The following is a 24,161-nucleotide window of genomic DNA, read 5'->3' on the forward strand; positions in this document are numbered from 1 at the left end:
GGACTCATTTCTAGGCGGAGGGCAAGGACTTAGTGCCTCAGGGACGTGCGACCGTAGTTTCATCGATATATGGGGACTGGCGTACGTGGATCTAGTGCCCAAAGTTGCGAGTGCATGCGTCCGATTCGCGTTGTCCTCCACGTTTGCCGAGGAACGGTTTTTTCTATGCTAGCCGCGCCCAGATAGGCCCGATAAGTGCCAGGCGTTCTTGCGATGCGGACACACGCTCACGCTACGGGGGGTTTGCGTACTAGCCAAGCCCTATCCAAAGCATAGTTGGCCGCTGCGCCGGTGGGGTTGCTGGTCAACTGCATACGTGCTATCTACAGTCTGTTACCAACAACCCACAAAAACGGAGATCATCGCTTGTCAAATTGGAGTGCCTATACTGCTTCCTCGGTGTCGCTTAGTCCTCGAGTACTTGCTGCAATCGCTACGGCTGGTAGGTTGCTCAGTTTCCCTCTTCCTTTAGTTTATGCGTCTCAGCGGGAGGGGGCCGTCTTTCGCCTTTTGCTTGTGTTGCTCTTTTTGCATGCGCTGCGCAACGGCGCCTTTTCGCCTGCTGGGGCACCCCATCGTCTTGCTGTCGGAGCTGCTGTAGCACCTCCAGCAAGTGGGGGTCGCTTGAGGGAGCCGCTCTCTCTGCTAAGAAAACGCGAGATAGCAGCAGCAGCAGCAACGACGCAAGCTGCGCCTGCAGTTTTTGCTGCAGACGAACCTGCCTCCGCTGTATGGTGTGACGAGCACCAGCCGCCGTGAGGGAGGAGCTATCCTGCTGCTCCCGTTGCTGCTGCAGAAGGTGGAACAGCTGTTCATCATGCTGCTGCGCGAGGTCCCCCATTTCTCTGGAAAGCTGCAGCAGCACCTGCTGCACTGGCGCTGCATCCCTCGCCACGTGCCTGCAGTAGCTCCAGATGGCCTCTGTAAGTTGACGCATTGAGACCGCTGTTAAATGTCCCAGAGGAGGCGACCTAGGGACACTGCGTGGGCTCGCCGTTGTCCTAGTCCCGGGTTTCAGTAGCTGCTGAAAGTCGCTGTTGCTGCTAGACGGGCTCGGGCTGCCGCTGCTGCTTGGGCTGCAGCCGGAGGTGGAGGTACGACAAACCGCGCTGACAGAGAGGATCAGGCCTGCTGGTCCGCAGTAGACGGAGTACGGTGGCTTCGTTGCAGAAGCAAGCCGCAAAAGCAACGGCTGTAGCTCATCTTGTGGCGGCGGCTCGCAGGGAGGCGAGAAGCCGTGGGGAGGCCCAAGCAACCCTACAGCCCTCCCAGCAAGGCCCTCACCCAGGCAAATACCCAGCCCCAGATGCCTGTGCAGCTCCATAGCCTGCAGCAGGGCAGCAGCCAAGACACAAATAAACGGGAGGCACAGCAGTGCCCGGAGATGCACCAGAAGCAGCCGCACCTCCAACAACTAAAGTAGAGTGAGCATCACCATGGATAGCAACAATACCAGGTGAAGCGCAAACTGCATTGTTAACGGCCTACGCAGCTGAAAACGTAACAGTAGCGCTGCTGCCGCAGCAGCCATGGCAGGAACAGCTGGGGCACCAGCTTCAGCAACTCGGGGGACGGCAGCAAAACAACTCTGTATGCCATCCAGGTTATAAAGCCGTTTACCTGCTTAATGTGATGGCTTGAAATCTCGAACAAGCTGTGGGGCGCCTCACCAGACGTTCCAAGCTCTGCACTGCTGTTGTTAGTACTGCTGATGCTGCCGGTCGTGCTAAAAACCCTCAAACGGCGACGCAATACACCCGAAAAGACTGTTCCCCGAGGGGCTGCCAGAAGCCTCCCACTTGCCCTTGAAAAAATCAGATAGCCCCCGCAGCACCACACTTGCTGCAGTGGATCTGATGCTGCTGCTGTCAGCATTGCTGTAGTTGCTTCAGATCCACATGATGTGGCATTCCCTGTCCCTGCTGCTAACGTTTGTCCCTCTGTTGCTGCGGTTGCTCCCGAAAGGCGACCCGCTGATGCTGTTTCACCTGCTGTGTGGTACAAAGTATTAATTTCCTCTTCACGCAACCTCAAAAAGGCCGCAAACAATGCGTCAGGCATGCCAGGAGCAGCAACACCACTAGAAGTATCCCCAAGCCTGAGTTGGCTCGTGGTGGCTGTGCGCGATGACGCGCTGCTGCTGTTGTTGCTACTGTCGCTAATGCTGATGCTGCAAGCACTGTTGGCAGTAGCAGTGGGTACCGCATCGCCGTGTGATTCGGCCTCTCCGGAGCCATGAATTGATGGCTGTTGCTGCTGTTGTTCTCGCGGGGAAGCTGCAGGGAAGTCCCCTACGTAAGCTGCCGGCTTTTTAATTGGCTGCAGCGCAGCAGCTGCACTCGAACCGCTCGCTGCTGCAAGAGAATTCTCTGCTGGTCCTTTCATTGTTATTGTCGCCTGCGCTCTCTCTGAAGACACAGCAGGCTGTGACGGTGCTGCGGTAGTAGGCTGCAGTAACTCTTCTTCCGCGTCCCGCAACCAATAGGACTGAACAAGGCGTCGAAATGCGCTACTGCTGCTGCTTTTGTTGCTATTTCTGCTGCCTTTGCCAATGCTGCTGTGGTTTGCACCACAGATTGAGACCAGCGTCTCCAGTTCGTCCTCAGGCACAGCTTGCACTAGGCGCTTGAAGTTATTTACAGAATACGGAAGCCTCACATTCATTGCATTGGGGTGTCCGTAAAGCTGCGAAACCAGCAGCACAAACCGCAGCAGCACTGACACACTCAACAACAGCAGCACAAAGACAAAGGCCCGCAATGAAGGCCATGCGAATAAGCAGCACTGTCAAGATAAAGGCAATGCAGCACGTGAGAAGTACATCCGCAGCAGCAGCAGCAGTAACAGCGGAAGAAGTGGAGGTATTGCAGGCAAAAAGGAAGAGCAACACAACCAGTTTACCAGCAGAAGCTCGAGCTGTAGCAACCGTGTGCGTCCTCAACGGCATTTGAAGCACCAACATATGCAACAACAGCAGGAACACCTTTAGCTGCAAAGTGTCTGCAGCCTACGAGATCAAAACAAAACGGGGTAAACTCTATGGGCTCCGGAACAGGAGGCCTTAACCGCAAGTACGGGCCCCTCACAACTTCGTTGGCAACCCAACCAAGCGAGAACTCATACACCACGCCGCTGCTACAAACAGCGAAGGCATCCACGGCGCTGCTGCCGTCTTGGGCTCCACATCGAAACCCTAGCGCTATATCCACTACACAGCGACCCTCCAAGCAACCGCGCACCTGCAGCACAGACAGCAGTAGCGATTTTGGCCGCAGCAGCAGAAGTGATGGCAGCAGCTGCTCTGAAAGCATTAGCGATAGACGTGAAAGCAGAAGCTTCAAAAATCGAAGTTGCAACAAGTGGGACGAAGCTGACACAACACCAGAAGGTGCTGCAACAGTTGCAGCACCAAGACTTCCATGGTTGCTGCAGCGCCTAGATTCCAGTACAACGCTTATGGTCCATGCTACAGTACTGCGTGCAGACCAAAGGTCTGATCGAGCTGCTGCAGCGCTGAGTAAAGACCAAAGGCCTAATGAAACAGTAGTATGAGTTCTTGCTCGGTTACGGGAACGGTACTAGCAATGCACGCAGCAGAGAAGCATGCACCAGTAGCAAGTCATGCAGCAGCAACTGACCTGAGTAAGGGCGAGGCTAGGGGCCCGCTGACTGGGACAAGGTGATGCTGAGCGACGGAGACCCCACTGAAGTAGTTGTCCTCCCGCCAGGAGCAACAAACCTGAATCGGCTCCAGGGCCACATAGTACCTGCATCACCGCAGCAAAAAGACCCGACCTTGTTGTGCTCGGTTACAGCAACAGTAGCTTTTCCAGTAATGGCTGCGCCAGCGGTAGCAGCACCCGTAGAGGCAGCTACTAGCGGTACGGCATGCTCATCAGCTAGAAGTCAGGTCACGGCGCAACGGAATTATTCAGGGCAAAATGTGATGGCGCTTCGAGAACAACATAAGCAACAGTTGCAACTGCAGCCTTCAGACCTTCACTGGTTTGTCAGGAAGGGGACAAAAAAGCCGTGACTGTCGGCGACCCTTCACCACAAGACCGAACTTAGAAGGAAAAAGACGAGACCTAAAGACAGCTGCATGCCTTATTGGACTCCCTTCTCCTGCTGCTGTCACCGCTGCTTGTGCAGCTGCTGCGGGCAATGAGGGTACTTGCACTGCAGGTGAGGCTGATGCACTGGCTGCTCCTGTCGCTGCAGCAGCAGAATCCGTCGCTAGCGACGGCGCCGTTGGGCTCAATGGAGCTGTGACTTGTCCAGAAGAGGCACTGTTGCACCGTACGGTCCTTACTAGGGCCTCCTCTTCTGGTAAAGAAACAAATACGCATGGGACGTTGTTTTCAGTGGCTGCAGTCGCATACACAGTAGCAAGTGTAGTTACAACAAAAGCAAGTGAACAAAGGCTAGCAGCAGATGCTGCATCACCAAAAAGGGTCGAGGCCTCAAGCTACCTCACAAGTGTCCGCATTGCTACCAGCACACACCTACCTTTGCTCTGCTGCTGCAGCGGCAGACGGCCTAGCTCGCGTTGCAACGGGCAGTGCAGCTGCTGCAGTTGCTGGCCTGTATTGCTGGCTTTGTTGCTGCTGCTGCTACTGCAGCAGCGGCTGCGATCCACAGCGCCGGTCCTATAGGCAGAAGTGAGGGTCCCAATATCGATGTGGCAGAAGCACCGACCTCCCCCAACAACGTCAGTATTCCAATGGAAATCCTCTCTCCCAATGTCCAGTGTGTTGCTGCCGTTAACCTGCTGGTGCTGACGATGCTGCTGCATGGCCGTGGAGACGCGTGTGCAACAACACGCTGTGCTTGATCCCAGCCAAAGGCCGCCCATTCCGTCGAGGGCACCCAAAGAAAAGTGCCCTGCGGGGTCCTGCAGGCTGCAGCAACAACTGCAGCCTTGCTGCTGCAGCTCGTGCTGCTGTGTTCCCTCTTCTTTCGTCAGCATCGCGCTATCTACATTCTGCGCATTCGTGTGACGGGAAGACATTGCTGTTGTTGCTGTGGATCCATTCAGAAAGGCCAGAGGGTCAGACGGAAGTGGTCCCGACGTGATAGACACTTGGGTAAACGGGCGATGCAGCGACGCTGGCAACAAGTGCCAGCGACCCCCATATGCCTCCTGCCAAGGAAAAGTCCTAAAGCGAAAACGACTGGCAGCAACAGAAAAAGGCCAATCAGGTCGAACGGGAGCAGCATGCAATCCACACAGCAGAACTAACTCTTCCTTCAGAATGGTTTGCAGGGTAAAGCTCACCAAGCACACTGGTAGGAGACCAGTCGTTTCTCGCCAAACGTAGCTAGCCGGCTACCTATTTATTAATCGCTACTCTGAGGAGTGCGCTGCTAGCTCAGGAGCACCTATGTTAGTAGGTCTACCGTTGGTGGTTGTACTTACTGAAAGGAGGGTTGGATCCTCCGTCTTGCCACTTGTCTAATTAACTATGTAGCTTGCTAGGTGGTCCGCTACCTGCACATTGATGGCTGTGTGGCAGCTAGTTGATGCTCTAGCTGTAGGGGAAGGGGCTAGCTCACGGATCTATCAAGATGTAAAGTTGGCCCGTGTCGCTGACAAGGGCGAAGTGACGAGGAGACCCACAGACCTGGCGAACCCCCAAGCATGGCTGCAGTCCAAATGGTAGCAGGCGCACCCCTAGCTGCATCAAGCATACCGGCAGAAGTGGCAGTAAGAGCAGGAGCCAAAGTCTGCTTCAACAAACACGATTTGTGGAACGCACCAGAGACATAAGGCTTTTGATGACTAGCAACGGACTGCAAGCATTCCACAAGACGCCCTTCAGCATCCTGCCGCTCTCCAGCAGCAACACGGGCAGGAGAATCAACTGATGGAGCATCAGCGCATGACGCAAAGCTATGCACATAACAGTAGCCGCAACGGTAGCAACAGTTGTACCAAGTGAGGCGGCTGCTCATGCCACTGCCGATCCTGCCTGCACTACTGCCCTTGCTGGTGCGTTTTCAGGCTACCTTAAGGGAGTCTTTTATTGTCTGTGTAGTTTCCTTGGGTTTGTCCGATCTTTGTTTCAAAGCCTCGCGAGAGAAAAAGCCTCCCCATCCGTACATGTCCTGGGAAACATTGAAATTGCGCACTACACCTGTCGCTTCCGCCTCCTCCTGTGCTGCTGCCACTGTTAATTCTCCTGCTGCAAAATTGGCTGCTGCTACTGGCGCCACCGCTGCAGTTTGTTGCGGTTGATCCTCTCCCACGTCACGGAGGCCGCCTTTGTGGTCAGTAGTTTTCATGACAGGTCTAGGAGCGTCGCTCTTCGGAACGCCACTGTTCCTGTTTTTGTCATTCAAAGAATACGCAGGCTCTTCTCCTGCAGCGCCTGCAGTTCCTGGGCCCGGGGCCAGAAAACGCTTCATTTTCGTTGCCATTGTCACCACAACGGTTCAATGCTTCTGCCCGTTGCAGCGCCGACGCCGTGCTGTTGAAGGTTACCCAACTGCATATATGATCTAGAAAGTTCCTGATGCTGATAGCCGCTGCGGGAGCCTGTCGCTGCAGCGCGTCTGATGGCAGCAGCAGCTTCCCAGTCCCACTCTTTGGAATGGAGTGTCGCTGCCGGCAGAATGAGGTGGGCAAATCTCTGGTGTCTTGAGAATGCGGTGCTGAGATCTATCGCCTGTTGGTACTGCCTGTTGCCTCAGCTGCTGGAGGAATAAGACCAGGCTCAGCAAGACTCCCGAACAGATACGGGGAGGCGGCTGCACCAACGTACCCGCTGCTCAGACGATCTGGGGGCCTGAAGAGATACAGTAATTTAATCTGCCATAAATGTGGCGCACTAATACTCTTAAACCGCATAGGGAGCCGGGAAAAGATTAATACTGGATGGCTCTGCTGCTGCTGAAGCTGTCCCAGTGGCAGCCGCAGAAGCACCCCTAGGTGCTATTTAAAACAAAACTCCATAATTATAATGAGTTATTCGCACTAAGAGGAAAAGAAGACACAGTGAATTCCTTGGAGGTGGTTATGGACGAGGCAGCAGCCGCTCCTGTGGGTGTCGCTGCGGCGGTCGAACCCTGCATGCTTCAGCCGAGCCTTCGTAACGCCGTGTGCTCATTGCAGCAATATGAAGTGCACTTTTACACATTTAATTGAGTTAGTCTATGAAGGCATTGTTTCGCAAACAGCTGCAACTGTAGAAGCAGCACCAGCGGCAGCTCATCCACGACAAATTCTATCGGCAGCACTTCGAGTCGCATTCCCGCTGCCGTTGCTGCTGCTGCTTTTACGCCTGAAAAAAAACACGGTGTAGGCACCGGCAGCAGCTGATACAGCAAAGTGTTCCTGCCCAATATTGACCATGCCATCTGTATGCTAGCTTGAGCTGCCTAGCTAGCAAGCGTCGGTCGCCAGCCGCTAGCACCCGTCGAAGGCCGGCGACTTGCGCCATTCGTCGGGGTTTATATGAACGGAGATGTCCCACGAGCAGCAGAGGCTGCAAAGGCCAAGCGGCGACCCAGGACCTCGCAGCAGCAGGAGCAACAATGGCAGCAGCAAGTGTAAAAACAACAGCAACAGCAGCAACAGAAGAGCACCCGCTGCCTTGATTGCACTGTCACGAGAGAATGGGGATGGTGCCGTTTCCGGTGCTTCGGGGTCGCCGCCCTCGTTGAGAATGCCGCATACACCAAGACAAATAGCAGCAATAGCAACCCCCAAAGCCGCAGCAAGGGCAACAGCAGGAGCAGCTGCAGGAACCGCCACAGAAAGACCCTCATCCCCCAAGGCGGCAGATGTAGGGGGATCAACCATGGGAACATCGAAAAAAGAAGGAGTGGGGTGCTATTCGCGTCTCTCCGCCGGCGGCGTGGGAAGCCACCCAAGTTCTAAGCCCTTGTCTAAGCTGCATCATGCGTCGGCCCAAGTAATAGCCATAGGAGCCCCAAGGGCAGCAACAAAGGCAGCAGCAAGAGTGGCTACAGGAACCGCCACGGGAACGCCTTCATCAGCCAAACCGGCAAGTGCAAGAGAAAAATTCGCCGGAGCATTGAAAAGAGAAAGCGTAGGGTGTCATTCGTGTCTCCCCTCTGGTGGCGTGAAGGGTCGCGTCCTTCTTGAGGCGCAGCGACAGCAGCGGCAGAAGGTGCCACTAGATCCTCTTGCGTGCAAGGAGGACTGTTGTGGCATATGTGGTGCTCCAGTTTGTCGGGGTCAGTCCGTCGCTGCTGTTTCTCTGCCGCTGAGCCCCCGGTCAAGTGAGCGTTACAGACAGCTACAGATGCGGCAGCACCGGCTGCAATTACAGATACATGCAGCAACGAGGACAGAATCAACCACAGCAACAACAACGGCGAGAACACGAACAGATCCAGGTGCTATTACTAAGGGCCACGCAGCCACTGTGCATTGTCACACCTCCTGCATGCGCTGCAATGCTTGCGGACTTCCCATTGCTGCTGCTTCTGGAAGGCTCCTTTACGACCATACAGCAGCACGTGTGGCGATTGCGGCGGGCGTCCCTTGGAATAAGGCCATCGCCTGCGGGATATATCATGCTGCATGCAGAGAACGGAGGTGTACTGTGTGTGGAGATGTGGTGCAACCCTCTGAGCAGTACATCACGTTAACAAAGCCTGAGGCGAAAGCTGTAACATCATTGAATAGGCAAACGACACCACAAAGAACACTGAAAGGACCAGAAGCAGCAGCAGCTAAGGGCAACGAACAAGACAGAGTTCAGCACGCACGGTGTACACGCTGCAGCACCTGTGGGCAAACGCTGGAGGGCGGCGCTTTCGTCATAGATGGATCGGGAGGGGTACAGCACAGCAGCTGCTTTTGTTGCTGTTGCTGTTTCAAACCCCTTGTGGGGCGCTTTGAATCGCATGCGTTCTTCTCGTCTACGCAGCTGCTGCGGCAACAGCCCCTAGTGACGGCGTTGCAGGTTGGTGCTGCTGCTGCTGCTGCTGCGAAGCCCCACGTTGGTTCCACCGCAGCTCATGGAGGCTGCTGCTGTTTGGACTGTAGCAAGAGATACCCCAAGTGTCTCTGTTGTGACCGAAGAGCTGCGGTGTATGCACACCCTGATGGGGAGCGAAAAACTCTCCCCAGAGTTCTCAATTCAGCAGGTGAAGCGGTGATGCGCAGGTTTCGTTTGCCTTATACGCCATGCAAGCGACCGGCAACAGCTGCAACTGCTGCTGCTGATACCACTGCTGCAGCTGCGGTCTTGTGTGGTCGCTGCGCCTGCTTGCCGGCAGCGGATACTGAGGAAACCGCAGCTGCAGCGGTACGACGCGCCTTGTTGGCCCTTGAGGAGGACGGGGTTCGTTTTTCGAGCTCGATGAGGCGGCTACAGCAGCAGCTGCTTGATTTCGATAAAATGCGCAACGAGGAGCAACATGAACGGCGGGCCGAAAAAAATATGGGGGCGAAGAGACCGAATCCTAGTGCCATCTCTGCAACTCCCGCTGCACTGGCAAGACAGCCAAGAGTTACTTATCTGTGTGACCTTGCACTCCCCGTGATTCTCGAAGATTTTGGGTCGTTAACTGGCGCTAGGGCTCGCTTCAGTGCTGTTGTTGGCCGCGGGGTGTCGCCTGGTGGCAGTGGCAGCTCTCACCTTTTTGGGAGCTGCGAAGTACTTCAGCTACGGGTTCGCCCTGCTCCTCTTTCTCTGGTTTTGCTTGCCGCAGAAGTCACAGGGGCTGTGTCGCTTCCTTCTCTGCAGCAGGAGCAGCAACTACAGTTGCTGCAGCAGCGGCAGCAGTCACTGCAGGTGAAGCCTCAGCAACGGCAGCAGGAGCGCGTGGGGGGCCCTCTTCCTGAGGCTCGACGCTTAAGCAAAATGCTGAGCTATATTAATTTCGGTAGCACTAGGCGACTTGACAGCAAAGAGCAAAGACAGCAGGAGGAGCAGGTGCCTCATGTCCTTCAGCTCCGTTTTGCTAAATGCATTCGTCTCGTCAGAGGTCTCCCGGCTCTTCTTTTGCAGCAGCATGCGGCACACGAGCTGCTGCATGCTTTTATCGCTATAAATCAGCTTAGTCCTGGTTCCAAACAAATCGAGGAGGGCTGGTGCAACGTCGCAGCAGCGAGGGCTTTGGCTGCAGCCCTTAGAAGCCTTAACAGTGGCAGCAGCAGAAGCAGAAACAACAGTAGTAACAGCACAACCAACAGCAGCAAGGCGACGACCAGACTTAGCACTAGCAGCAGCACAATGCAGCAAGAACAGCAGCTTGGGGAGGAGCTGCTGCGATATCAGCTCTGGAAGCTTGCGGTCTCTCCAGACGAAATTTACGGAGTGGGCTATCGCCACTGTTTGGGGCAAATGTCGGGTGAGGGTTCTCTTGGCCGTAGCCTTTCAGGACTCCCCCGGTGTACCAGCATTCTTACCTAGATTCTACATGCTGCTACTGCTGCGACTGCTACTGAGGCTGCGGAAGTGTTGCCTGGAGGGTACGGTGCGTATTAGCTTCGTTCTCGTTTTCCTGTGCAGCTGCTTTGGTGCAAAATAACATTAGTACCCAGTGGACTTGGAAGCAGTAAATTCACCAGCTGGAGGTCATTGTGACTGCAGTAGCAGCACTGGGAACAGGAACGGTTGCGGCTGTAATTAGTGTTGCATTTATGTTGGGGTGTTCAGGTCGTGCATTTGCATTGAGACACAAGATCCTTAGCCGCATCTTATCTGACGTATTCTTGTGTGAGTGCAGCCGCAGTATGGGCATCTGGACGGACTTAGGGTAACTGCAGCTTATTTGCAGCATCTCTTTAGTACATCCAGGTGTTTCCAATGCTTGCTGATGGGGCGCATAGCAGCCCGTGAGCAAGCATAGGAAACGAAGGAATTTTATATATTCAAACGTAAGCAGGTGCAGGCAAGAAGAGCAGCAGCCTAAACATGGAAAGCGGCTGAACGTAAGACAAAGCAAAACGTTGGATTTAGGGTTTCAGCTGTAAAACTGCACAGCAGATCTCCTACATTCGCTCGAAGCGACGGCAGGGACAGGGTCAGGGTCTTTTGTCGCTCTGTGGCTGCTCTTTTCACGACGTAGGCTATTGCAGTGTATGCTTCCCTGCAACAAACCACTGCAAAGCCTGCAAGACCGGGGCAAAAGTCGCCCACGCCACTCGCACGGTGGCAGCATGCGGTTAGGTTTCTGCCAAGGCACCGTTAGTTGGGATTAGTGGTGGAAAGCAATCCTGCAGGGAGTCGCTGTAAGTTGGCCTAATTTTATCTGTACTAGTTTTGGGAATCAGTTGCCTGGGCAATTAGGCGAAAATTAGTCGATGGACAAGGCCTGGTAAGTTTCCTTTCGTCAATTCATAGATGAACTGGACAGCTCGGCATCGTGCAATGAAGCGGATATTGGGGTCAGTAGCCTGGGGGAGTATGGCGCAAAGTATACCCACCAAAATGAAGTGAAGACGAAAACCCTGCATAGTATTTCCAGTGGGACGACAGCAAACAGTGTCAAGCTGCCAGATGGCGTGCCATATCCGTACTTCCTGAGAGGAGTAATGGCACACTGCATGGAAGTGTTGCTCTCCTGATCTAACCTTTCCAAGTCTGTTTGCCCGCAGGTCACAACCCAACCACGCAAGTTCAATTTTCCTACCATTGGGTAGGTTGGCCAAAATAATCAGTACTGCTTTGAGCACGAGGACTTGGGTAGCCAAGAAGAGCATCGCAGTTAGTTTCGTGGGGAATGACATCGCATTGCATGGCAGTGTTACTCTCATGTAGTGTCCTAGGGAGCCACGGCCTATCGTATAGCAGTTGCCGTCTCCCAAGGGAATCGATCCAAATCTGTATCGGACAAACCTGTAGGAGCATAGGCTCTCTTCCGGCCTTCCGTTGGGAAGTGACCACTTCTGAAAGGCAGTGCTTGCCGATATACAGAAATTAAGTATCCTTTGCTATTCGGCGGTTACTGTTTGACGGGGATGCGATGACGGCCTCGCCTCCTATCCTTATTTTCTAAGAGGAGCAAATTCTCACTGCATGAAGTTGTTAATTCCTGGGGCCAGCGTTTGCGAACTTACTCCCTCGTAGTCTTCGCACTTCCGAGGTCAATTTGCTCGTCGTTGCGTGGGCTGGCTTTTGCACGAGGGGATGAATGGCCCAGTAAAGTATTTCAATAAGTGTCACATTCCATAGAAGCCGAAATCGGTCAGTTACGATGAGATCACCGGGGAAAGACGATCACTCTGCTGATAAGGGAGGGCCACACGGTCGACCGCAGTAGTGTGCCTCGAAATCATGACTCGGTAGCCATTTCGTCTCGAGAAAAAATGAAATCTCGCACATAATGTCTGTTGCACTGGTGAACTGTTCTTGAACTCGAACAGCGTCGTTGTCCCCCGGCCAAGAAGGGCAGCAGCAAGTGACCCCTGGAAGCCCCACCACATGGCTCGTGTTGTATTTGATTCGATGAGCCCCTGTTTGCAGCGTTCAGACGGAATCCTTTGGTCCGGTCATCCATTTTTTCAACCTCTTGATACTCTTTTTCTATTGTGTTTTTTTACATGCGCTGTGGAGATATCGACGGAAAGCCATAGAACCAGAGGGACGCACAGCAACTCGGCGTTGCACCTGAATCACGACAACCCTGTGGGATTATCTCCGCATCGTTTGTGCGCTTCTTTTATCTTTTTATCGGATCATTTATTTTACTTTTCATTCCCAATCAATAGCCGACTCGGCGCTTGCTGCTGCTGCCTCAGCCCACTATCTCCAGCGACACTTTGCTGTGCTGCTCCAGCTCGTGTTATACTGAAGCTTTTTCCTGCCACCAACTTTGCTTTTGCGCATTCTGCATCAATCAGTATTAAATTCTGTGGAAGACCCGTGGGCTCCTCTCTTGCATCTTTTTTTCGGTCAGTTATAATGCCGCGGCGCTCCGGTGGCCCCGCTCAACTGCTGCCTGAGGAAACAGGCCTTTCGCTGACCTCACAGTTGCTGCCGGCTGAGATAGCTCGCCTGCGGTTGCTCTTCAATGAATTTGACAGAGACAAAGACGGGCGACTTGATGCCCGTGACATAGCCAGAGAAATGCGTCAAGATGGCATAGTGCTGCCCCTTGCGCAACTTCAAGAATGTGTGTGGTGAGGTGCCGACAGTTCTCTTCTGTCCAAGAGAAAGCAATACCAACGGCGTTTCCGGAATGACCAATATCAACGGCCGCTGCGCTTGCATTAGCAGCAGCTGTTTCAGTAGCTCTTGTAACGCTCGTCTAAGGGGCATAATAGCAGTGGCAGCTGCAGCGGTAGTACCAGTAGAATCTATTCGACCACCAGCTGCAGGAGCTATTGTAGACTGTGAGATCAATTCCTCCTTTCTCGAAGCAATCAAGTTAGGGCAATATCAACTAAACACAAACGCAGCATGCCAGACCCCTAATCCATGGGATGGCTGGCAGCTTTCGAAATTAGTTCCAAAGGCATTCGGACAGCTGCCATTTTAGAGTCCTTTCAGTAACTGTTGCTGCCGTTGCTGCAGCGTGCGCTGTAGACGCTGATATAGGTGTTGCGTTATGTGTTGGCGTTACTAATACTACCGGTTCTGCTGCAGCACTTGGGGGCGCTGCAATCGGCCATAGTATTGCTGCAGTGAACGCAGTTGCCATTTGTCCTCGAACTCGTGTTTCAATAACCACCGCTGAGTCGTTCTTGTACTGCAGCTGGTTTTGCACCCGTTGCAGTAGTTAGTGTTAGTTTATGCCTTCAGGGAGGCGGACTCTGACGGGGACGGCAATCTAGATCTTCTAGATTTTTTGTGTCTGTACGCCCGAGGGAAAACAATGGGTTTGGCTCGCGAGGCGCAGTTGCTGCAGCATTACGTCTTATATCGCCTCATGGTTCCTCCTGGCTCTCACAGGGGATTCATTCGCTACGATGATGCCTTGATGTACCTCTGCCAGGTCAAAATAGAACTAATACCTACACGAGTTTCATTGAACAATGATGTATTCGAAGAAACATGCATGCCTGTGTGTATGTTCAGAGTGTATTAGGAGGCTAGCAAAGTTTGTATCAAGGTGTCACTGATATTCGTTGCATCTAAGTGCTTCTAGACAGATTGTTGAGTTCACACTCTTGGGCTGAGGCTCTATAGGGCGAATGTATCTTTGTCAGGTTATGGACAGAGAAGCCGCCCTTACGAACCTCAAAAATATGTTTGGCACCAAGGAAGCTAACTGTACGCTAGGATAGAACAACTTATGCCCTGCAGAAAAACACAAAATTATATCTAGCGGCAGATGCAGGAAAAGCCTAGAGACGCACGTGAAGACAGATACAGAAAAGACCCGTTGAGACAGGAACAGTGATAGCTAAGGACAGACAACTCCAGTCTGAATACATAGCTGTTCGCGACAGCTCGAATACACGCAAGTGCCTACGAGTGAAATGAGCCTCGCATGCAATTGAGTCATGCAGAACTCTGGTTTTGTTGTATGAACAGCTCTCAAGGCAGCAGCTTGGATGAGGGTCTTGGGGTCTGCGTTATGGGCAGAGGCGTCGCCGTTGGTCGATGCCACAAAGCATCATAAGCAGGAGCAACGGCGCATGCAGAGGCCATTCAGGCCAGACTACCAGCCTCAAGCGGTTGTAGATGCGCAGCTAGACACACAAAAGCTTGTAAGCAGCCATTAACACGCAGCAGCAACGGTAGCAGCGCCAGTGGCAGCAGCAGCAGCACCAGTTGTAGCAGCGCTACCACCAGTAGCAGTAGCACTACTGGCAGCAGAAGCAATATTAAAAGCCCCTGTAGGATTAGCAATAACGAAATCAGCAGCACCGTGCTCAACGTTCCTAGCTGGAATGGCCATGGATGGTCGGGCAATCAAATGACTCCCAGAGCCAAAGCGGCGGCAGCACAAGCTTCCCTGGTAGAGTACAACATGATAAAGACAAAATCAAATGAAGGAAAACACACAGGCAGCAACAGCAAATGATTGATAAAGAGATAAGTTGAAAGGCAGGAAGGGGAACGAAAAGGAACGGGCAAAGAGGCACGCGCAGCGGTAAAATGAAAGGAAGATACAGATGCAAAATCAAAAGAATTTGAGCTTACACGGACAGCAATTTGCACGACAATAACGTAGGCAGTGAAATGCAGGTGCCGATGAGACAGCAGGTATTCAACATGGCCACTTGAGAAATATATTCGCTGTATAGGACTCCAGCTGCGTTGCTTCTTCCTTCTGCTGTTGCATCCTTGCTGCACCACCGCTGCCATTGCTGCTTCTGTCGTCAACGATACGGGAGACTGCTGGAGTAAGAGCGTCGGCAAGCCGATACGGTGTGCCCAGAGCCCAACGGTGGCAGCTGACCCTACTTTTGTTGCTTGCTCTCTGTGGTGCTGTTTTTCCTTCAGCAAGAAGAATACAAAGCAGCAAGAGCATCGTTATGTTTGCCAGCCAATGGTGGAGTTTCTCTGAAGGTTTCTGAGGGCCCACGCAGTTCCGTGATCTTCAACACCTTCAGCAAAACGCACGCAAAAGCACTTCCAAAAAGCATGTGCGGGGTCTCAAATGCACGAAGTAGCAGAGGGAATAGTTCGCGTCGCAGTGAGACGCCTTTTACTTGAAGACCATGAGCTGTCCTTGCTGCATCGGCGATGCTGCAGCAGCAGCTGTATCTTGGCCAGAGGCATCATCTGCGTCAGTATTCGCAGCAGTATCTAAAGCCGCTGCTGCAGCGGTTACTGATGAGTTGCTATGCTCGAGGGCGCTAAAGCAGCAGCAGCAGCTGCTGCTCGTGTAGCTATCCTTTTTGTTTGCGCTCATGCATTGCTGCACTCAAATAGTTTAGTAAGAAGCTGAACTGTATGCAACGATCCTGTTCAAGGTAGATTTCGCATCGGTGATCAAGGTGTCTCTTGAAAAAAACGGCAGAATCTTCTACCGTGGAAATAGCGTTTTTGGTGTGTTTTTCTGAATAACTAGGTCTTTCCGCATCCTATCTTTTCGACGACAAGCTAGGGCAGCGAATCCTCAAGGCCAAGAGCCACTGAAGTCCAGATGAGGAGAGTTGTTGTGTTACACTCAGTAACTCAATTGGCATTTGATACGTTTCTAGGCCATTGGGCCAAAGCGAGCTTGATGTAGCGCGCCAAGGCGTATAAGTCTAGTTCTTCCAGGGGCATGCTGAGGGCATGAGTTTGCATGCTATTCTGGTTGCTGCAGCTGGATGAGCATGGTCTACCATTGTGTTGGCTGCTTTATGGTGCCTCATCATGTTGGGCTCCGCCAGGGAATCTTGTGTTACCACCGCTCAGGCTCGTGGAGTCGTTTGACTGCCCGACCATCCATGGTTATTCAGATCTTTGCATGCAATACGATAGGGCCACACGACTCGGTTTCTTAACGAGGTTCATTTTGCTTTTCGCCGCTTGGCATTGAGCTATCGTGAGCAGAGGCATTTCGTCCTGGTGTTGTGTGCGCCTTTTTCTCCTTAGCTATATCTGTCTGTATTTTAAGGAGTCTGATTCTGTATCCGGTGGGACACGTTTTTCTGAGAGCAAGGCTACTGTTTACTGATGCTCCTCTTCATGCTCACGGATGCTATTGGTGCCGAATCTTAGTTTTGTTTTGCTGGCCTTCAGTCCACCTCTAGACGCAAGCATCGCGTTCGAATGAGACATAGTGAAATTTTAAACTTGATTTATTCAACATGCTGTGGCAGCTCTACGATCCACTGTTCGTGCCCTTGCTCCCCGCGGTACTTTTTCATGAGACGTGTTCTTCGATTTAGTCGCTAGATTCGTAGTTGAAACGTTTACAAAAGTCGTTGTCAGGCACTCTGATTATGTCAAAGCATCGACTGTGAGTTACATAGTGCAGTTTAATGCCCGTAGCGAAACGGTATCGAAAACGGTAGATCAGCTTCGGAGATACCAACGGCAGCCGGATATCACGTTACTAGTACAGCCACGGGAAGCCAAGTTTCTTTTGGGAATTCAGTCTCCCTCCCGTATTGCCTAGTTGCCTTAGACCCCCTATTTCGAGTAGTCAACTGCCTCCGCACATCGCACCGGCGCATGTGATACGTAGGCTGGCTTGGGGCTGCATAGCGCACCCCAGGCTGTGGGGGCTGCCACAACACAGGTTGGAAAGTGAGGCTGTGGGACCCTGAAAGTTGCCGTTGTTTTCGTTTGGTATTGGTTCAAGCTGGGCTCAGCTACCAGGAGTAGAGTGAATTTGTGCAACAGACGATGTCGGCAACACAGCAGGATGTCCAGGTGCGTTCAATCTAGGCCATGCCCTTCTCGAGGCTCCGTGAAATCGCTGTATTTTGGACGATTCGCCCTTTAACCTTTTGGAGAAGATCGGAGATGCTCTTCATTAGGCCCTAAATTCTGGGTTTAGCGTATATCCTGTGTACCTCAGCGGACATTGTCGAAGCAGAGGCCGCCGACGGGCTTGGAGAAGTGGCAAAGCGCCCCAATGTAGCTTTTATGTGGCCATCGTTGACAAATTATCTGCATTTATAATTGCTGTAGCGTTTGTTTTAGATGCGAAGTCATGACTGTGCTTTTGAAGTGGGGTCATTGGCTTTCTTAGCGTTGCATTTCGAGCACATCTACTGAGTGCCTTGTATGCATTCGTTGAGTATCATCAATGGCCGGATGATGCACGGGCTTAAGGCGCTGCATTGTGCGTCGCACCAACGACGGATGGTGGGCGGCGGACTGTGTTGACTCAGCATGTCTGTGTTATGGATGCAGACAGAGAAGGCTTTTCAGCGCCAGCACGGGGCGTCTCAGCTGGCATTGGCCCAGTCTTCGAAGAAAAGGGGGAAGGCGAGATACTGGAGGGTAGGCGCTTGTCGAAAGCACTGGATTGGCACTTGATTGGACATGAAGATGCTTCTCCTACAACAACGTAGCACGCCACTACTAGAAATTTTCAGATTGGCTACTCCCCTTTACTGCCGTGTGGGATTGCTTGGCCCTCAGGAGGTAGGCTTAGGTTTTGCTACGCCTCGTCTTGCAAAGGAAGGCACCTACATTGATAAGAAGTGCCCATTTACTGGCAACGTCTCGATTCGTGGCCGCATCATCAAGTGAGCACTGCATACTGTTCCTATTTTTACATAGTTGGAGGCATGGTTGGGGCTCGCTTCTCAATCAAAGCATGTGAGATTGTTTGCGGTGACAGTGCACGTTTGTTACCACTCTGGTTAGTTTGGTTACTGTAGTTGCGCTGTCTCAGAAGTGTTTGTGGAGTATTGGTGCATGTTGAAATTGGCTGGGTTCGCCGCTTCATGATTTACAGGGGTATGGTGATTTCCGCCAAAATGAAGCGCTGCGTGGTCATCCGTCGCACATACCTGCACTTCGTCAGGAAGTACTCCCGTGTGGAGAAGCGCCATAAGAACGTGACTTGCCACCTTTCCCCCTGCTTCGAACAAGTCAAGGAAGGCGACATTGTCACCGCTGGGCAGTGCAGGTGGGTTATGTGCGTTCTCTAGTTCCATTTGAGGACCCTGCATCAGCGTGTAATGCACGCATGCTCACAAATTGTGTGGGCCATTTGCGTCTAATGGCTTTTTGATGTGCGTGCGCGCAGGCCCCTCTCGAAGACGATTCGCTTCAACGTGCTGAAGGTTGAGAGCAATCAAGTATTTGGTAACGTGCGCAAACAGTTCCGCCTCTTCTAAGGGCGCGCTGAACAGCTGGTGGCAGTCAAAACCCCTGATGTGGAGCCCATTTGGGTGCCTACAGAGGTCGCTTTTTCACGAACATTGTGATCTAGTCCTGTTACTGCTGCTGCAGAAGTTGTTCGAAACGGCTAATTGCTGGGAAGACTCGCTAAGATGCTTAGTCACGCTAGTGCGAGTTGAAGTTTTTTGGGTTTGAGTGTTCGGGTTGAGCATGAGAGTGCGACATAGGTAGAGCCAATTATTTCGCCCAAAGCCAAAAACTTCGAGAAAATGGAGTGCTCCCTAGGTAGTCACCGCACGAGTCCCTAGCGGGAAAGTGTGTGCGGCAACCGGCTGCTAGAGCTAAACCGAGGGTTGAGATACTGGAGAGCGTTTTTGCTAGAGGTTAGTTCCGTGGAAACACGAGCAAAATCAAGTGGCCAGTGTCGCGTGGTTTGCACGGTGGGCAGGCAGAGTGCTAGCAGACAACCTAACGCCGAGCTGCATGTAGCGCTGTCCCATGAGCGCTTCCGCATCAGACGCCTCTGAGATTGAAAAGTCTACTTCCTACGACGGCGGGGGACTACCCGCTTAAAAGCTGATATCGTAAAATAAAACAGTCCTCCACTGCTCCCTTGGTGCCACACTGCGGTTACAGCTACAGCGCCGATCTCCCTTTGATTACGCCCACCATTCACGGCGTCACTCCGTCGAGACTCATTTTCGTTGTTTTCATCGGCCCATACGCAACTGCTTCTGCTTCTCATTCAAATAGCCACGCACCACCACTGGAGGAGGATACGGCGAGCTCGGGAACGTCCCTCGCTTGTCCCTGCGCTTCCATTTGTTTTCGTATTTTCGTAGTGGCGGATCGCAGACGCTTTGGAAGCTGAAAACACAACACACCTCACCGCTTAAATAAAAGAAATATTAAGCTAAAGTGCTCTCCGGAGGAGTGTTCGCTACTGATTGGAGCAAGTGCACAACGACACCTTTGCATGGTGCAACGATTTCTGATGTAGACCCCCCACCTCACAGGTAGTTCGAAACTCATGTGGCTACCTGGTGCTATGTAGGCTGATGTCCAGCAAATTACACTTTTGAACACATGAGTCAAGTGCAATCCGATTCACCAAAATGCGGAGTCGTCCATCATTCTCAAAGCTCTCTCGGGGTCGTAGTTTGCACGATGTAGTAGCTTGTAAGCAAATTCAGGGGAGAATGGCTGCCATCCAGGGCGAACCTTCCACCTCTTTGAGCACCTGCAACAGGACAGTAAGTCGAACCGGCAATTTTGTTAGCTCTGCTAACGAGAACGAGCGCGGCGCATGCAGAAATGCATCTTCAGCTCTCTCGGTGAGGCTTCGGAACTTTGCTACAAAGAAATGTGGCGCTAACTTGATTAGAAACTCCGCCAGGTCCTTCTGTGACGTGATGCATGACTTCGTCGCTCTTTCTGCCAGGCATTGCTGTTTTGAACGCTCCATTAGGTAGGGCGAATAGACAAGCAGCGGCCCCAGTGCCTGACTTTGTGCACCATCGTTAAGCGAGTGTTCAGCAAGCGTGGACAAACAGTCACTATCTCCCCGAGCCAAAAAAAAATCCGGCAGATGCGGCACCTGAGATGCAGAGGACATGTTATGCTTCACTGTTACCCCGCCGCTCAGGAAGTATCATCTTGCAGGAATTCCATGATTCTGTAGCCTTCTGCGAAGTTGCCCCATGTCAGTGAAATTGAGGAGCGGTGATGGAGGCCGTGAGCTGCGTAACCTAGCCAAATAGCTGACTGACCTGGTGGTTTGGTCCCACGTTTATTCTGGTCTCATAATCCTCCGTCACTTTCGCCTTTCTCCGCCTTGAAGGGACGCAAGATGGCACAGCGGACCAGTGAGCGGTTGGGGCGGAAGGAGGACACACCGGAGGAGGGGCTACAGCAGTGCTCTGCCTCGAGCTACGGTGGTCTGACGGCGCCTGAGGTAGCTTGGCGGAAGCAGTTGACGGAACAGCGGCCGTTGGAGGAGGCGCTGCGTTGGCTGCAGTGCACTCTGGGCAAAACCAATCATCTGCACTTGCTCGAAGTCGCGGCCTTGCGACCACAGGCAGACAGTCTGTATGGTACGACTTAACACATCCATCACAACACACAACTTCGCCACCACCACCGCATTCATTACAAACGCTGTCATTGCTCTCTTTGCCGTCGCTCTCCGCCTCCACCGTATCTCCTGCTTCGTCCATCGCAACAGTGCCCATATCGCCTGTTTCGGTTGCCATGGCGTCTGCTTCTACAGTAGCAATCTCCGTTGCTGCTTCTGCCGTTCCGTTCGGCAGAGATCCCATATCCGATGACTCAGGTGGCGTGGCGCCGTCTCCCGCATCCCCTTCAACATCCATTGCCGTGTCCCCCGATGTGGCTGCAACCGCCTCAGTCCCTGATCCAAAACAGCCCGCTTGACTGGCCTCTCGGGCTCCACTGTCTTGCTTGGCTTCGGAGTCCATTGGTGCCGCAGATACCTGTTCTTGCAGTATAGTTGCGGGGGAGCCGCCTCCCTGGGCTTCCTTGCCGTTGTCTTGCGGTTTCTTCTCTTGGGACAGCGAAGATTCAAAGTTTTTCTGGTCTTCTTCAGATCCTTTCGAGTGCGAAGCAACCACTGGGTCTACCTGATCCGCTGGATGCTGGCTAGCAGCATGCGCTGTCGGCACCAGAGGCACCTCCGTGATCTCTGCACGGATAGCCCCGATGCTGCAACGTTCTTCCTCCATCCCCAAAGCCATACGTCGGGGGAAATGAAGTCAGCTCACAGTTTTGGGCCTTAGCTCCTTTGCTCTGTTGAATGACCTATGGTGGCACCTCGGAAGCTACGTCAAGACTTGACGGAGAATCTGTCAGCTGGATGCGACAGAAGCCGAAGCGCAGATAAATTCGCCCACCAAAAGCTCTTATCCGGCTGCAGAAGAGAAAGACGAACCATGGCATGTGCGCAGACTGCGTCGAATCAAGATGTCACGAGACGAGAAGCTTGATGGAACACCGATGCGGTTGCCATGCTGCAGCCATGCTGTCTCGAAGTGCATAAAAACCGCTGCGCACTCAATTTCTAAGTCACAGGCACGTGCCGTAGGACCTGGTAGGCACGCAACCTTATACTTTCGCCTAATAGCAGTGACGCGAACCCTGTTTCTACCGCAAGTGGGCACTGATGCTACCCCCCGTCAAGCCCTCCCTGCGCTTCGTGGTGTTTCAGCCGTGACTCTTTAAGAGACGCTCTTAAAGCCTCCTAATTTCTTGAAATGTATAGCCACCGAGAGGGCGAGCGCTTCGTCCACCAGGGGCCCAGAGGATGGACGCCCCTGCACATGCAGCTATCCCCGCAGGACAGAATAAACTGGTCCTTCAACTTGCTAATGTGCTCGAAGGCTCCGTAAATGGGATCTAAAGAGTGGCCATTAAAATTGTTAAGCTGCAAATGCCCTCAACTGGACGCTGGCGACACGGAGGAGCCGGCGGGCGGCTGGGCGTTGGCGGCCTCGGAGCCCCAGCCCATTCAGTCATTGGCAGTGTCCTACTCTAAAACACGAAATTATCTCCTCTAATCAACAAGTTGGCGTAGCAGGTATCAATAGTACTGAGTTAAGATGAGCAAAATTAAACTACAATGCCTTCAGAAAAACATGCTGTCTTCAGACACCGACACGCCTCCACTGCTTCTTCATCGTCATTACGTCTGTTCTGCGTGAAATCCATGCAGATACTGAGGGTTGTTTCTAAGCATCTTTCAGGCAATTCTTCGTATTACTTTGGGAGCAAAAGCCAGTTCCAGGCACAAGCACAAAGCGGGTGCCTGCTGCGAGAACCACAAGCTGAGCTCCCCAGAATGAGTAAAGTTTGCAACAGAGACCAAAGATATAGGCGTGAATTCAGGCGCGTGCACTAATAGTAGGCTCATTTTGAATTGATTAACTTGCTATGAAGCGTAAACCCCACCTCATCTTGGCGTGTCGCAATCTCGGCATCACGGATGAGAGCGGGCGAAGGCAGCACCACCCTCGCGATAGCTAAACATTGTATTTAGTTTAAAGAACCAAGCGCGACTTTTACTGATACGCTCGGCCAATTTGGCGTTGCAAGAGTTGCGATACTGTGTTACGCATTCAAGACAAAGTACACGTGTGCAAGCTTTTCTGTACAGAGGATATCAAATTGACAGCAGCGTTAGGTTACATGGGAGAGGAATGAAACAAAATATGTGCCGCTGCACAACTTTGGACTGAGGTGTTTGCTAGGATGACTATAAAATTGTAGCCGCAGCGCTGGGCGCTTGCAGGAAACGAGGTGGATGGCACGGTCACCGTATCTAACGCAAGTTTACTTCTCGCAAACAGTTGAAAAACAGAGGGTAGTGCAGTTACGCGCAACTTGTCCCCTTACTCAAGACTCTTTCACACCGATGCACTATCTCCGAGAAAATCAGGACCATCAGCATATGGCGTCTTGTTTATTTGAGCAAGGCGCCGAATTGACTCTTGAGAAAACCCACGAAAGGATGCCACACTTCATCAAGAGCTAGCCCGAAAACCCCCAGAGAATACGCATTATCAAAGCAAACGAGTATATGCAAGGCCATGCGCTGTAGATCCTACAGGAGTTCACTAGAAAGCCCGCGAAACGGTAAGCGAAAGTTTCTTAGCTTTCCCCATGCCTTCAATGGCATCAGGGCACCAGGCTCCAATTATGCACGTCACCGAGCTTCTGTGAAATATGTTATGCCCCTTCTTCGCACAAGCAAATTTTCTGTCGGTAGGAAGAAGCAAGTGGGGACTGCATTTAACCACAAGCCTATCTCTGCGATAGCCAGGACCGTCCGCCCAGGTTGTGTAATACAGGATGCATAATGAAATATGTGATTCTGACTTCGACTCCAGCTAGTGCTGTTTGACAATCAATAAGTAAATTTAGGAAGAATATTTCCGAACTCAGCCTATGGCACAGAACACAAGACGAGAACACGGTTTTTCCTGCAGGCAAAAGGGAACTTCGCTCGGGGAATAAGTGTGTGACCTCATTACGCTCGCACCTCAAGTTGAGAGGCTAATCCACACACAGAAGTACAACACACCACCTTCAGGAACCTATTTGTGTCCGCGGCGCTAAATGTTCGTTTGAGGATCTACAGGAGCTGACACAGTTACAGCTTTCGAAACACATGTTTCGCCGTATTTAGCGGTGACCCGTGAAGTGAGCATCTGCATGCCGCTTCACGGCAGCTTCGTCTGAGGCCTTTACACCGAAGTTAGCTTTACAAATTCAGACTGAAAACCCAGTCTATTATGGAATAAATGAGTTGGCAAGCCCGCGTTGCTTTTGTACCTAGAACTAGCCGAATGCTAGTAAGGAGTACGCAATTAACCACGCTCATTTCTGTGTGTATAGCCGTTTCTCCTGTCCGACAATTTTCAAAAAGCACTTCAAAAGCCCATTTGCACCTCATTAGTGCACTCCAATTGTCTCAACTGAAGG

General features: G+C 52.4%; 5 protein-coding genes across 5 annotated transcripts; 3 read left to right on the plus strand and 2 right to left on the minus strand.

Annotated features, from left to right (window-relative positions):
* Positions 1-451: 451 nt before the first annotated feature.
* ETH_00024780 (uncharacterized protein) lies at positions 452-6,420 on the minus strand (the record flags this gene model as incomplete). Its single annotated transcript, XM_013375067.1, has 8 exons — positions 452-1,327; positions 1,621-2,685; positions 3,012-3,239; positions 3,639-3,767; positions 3,998-4,368; positions 4,510-5,159; positions 5,557-5,678; positions 6,010-6,420. 8 exons carry the CDS (start codon positions 6,418-6,420, stop codon positions 452-454), a joined length of 3,852 nt encoding a protein of 1,283 aa, XP_013230521.1.
* A 1,046-nt stretch (positions 6,421-7,466) lies between these two features.
* On the plus strand, positions 7,467-10,391 carry ETH_00024785 (uncharacterized protein; the record flags this gene model as incomplete). Its single annotated transcript, XM_013375068.1, has 1 exon — positions 7,467-10,391. One exon carries the CDS (start codon positions 7,467-7,469, stop codon positions 10,389-10,391), a length of 2,925 nt encoding a protein of 974 aa, XP_013230522.1.
* Positions 10,392-12,884: 2,493 nt separating this feature from the next.
* On the plus strand, positions 12,885-13,106 carry ETH_00024790 (EF-hand domain-containing protein, putative; the record flags this gene model as incomplete). Its single annotated transcript, XM_013375069.1, has 1 exon — positions 12,885-13,106. One exon carries the CDS (start codon positions 12,885-12,887, stop codon positions 13,104-13,106), a length of 222 nt encoding a protein of 73 aa, XP_013230523.1.
* A 4,107-nt stretch (positions 13,107-17,213) lies between these two features.
* ETH_00024795 (40S ribosomal protein S11, putative) lies at positions 17,214-18,661 on the plus strand (the record flags this gene model as incomplete). The annotated part of the gene is made up of 5 exons (XM_013375070.1): positions 17,214-17,240; positions 17,727-17,816; positions 17,958-18,064; positions 18,277-18,450; positions 18,571-18,661. The coding sequence occupies 5 exons, from the start codon at positions 17,214-17,216 to the stop codon at positions 18,659-18,661; spliced, it is 489 nt and encodes a 162-aa protein (XP_013230524.1).
* A 714-nt stretch (positions 18,662-19,375) lies between these two features.
* ETH_00024800 (PHD-finger domain-containing protein, putative) lies at positions 19,376-21,406 on the minus strand (the record flags this gene model as incomplete). The annotated part of the gene is made up of 4 exons (XM_013375071.1): positions 19,376-19,532; positions 19,777-19,905; positions 20,042-20,262; positions 20,435-21,406. 4 exons carry the CDS (start codon positions 21,404-21,406, stop codon positions 19,376-19,378), a joined length of 1,479 nt encoding a protein of 492 aa, XP_013230525.1.
* Positions 21,407-24,161: the final 2,755 nt, after the last annotated feature.

Source organism: Eimeria tenella, genomic scaffold (assembly GCF_000499545.2).
Source record: "Eimeria tenella Houghton genomic scaffold, Eth_scaff25, whole genome shotgun sequence".
Taxonomy (NCBI): domain Eukaryota; phylum Apicomplexa; class Conoidasida; order Eucoccidiorida; family Eimeriidae; genus Eimeria; species Eimeria tenella.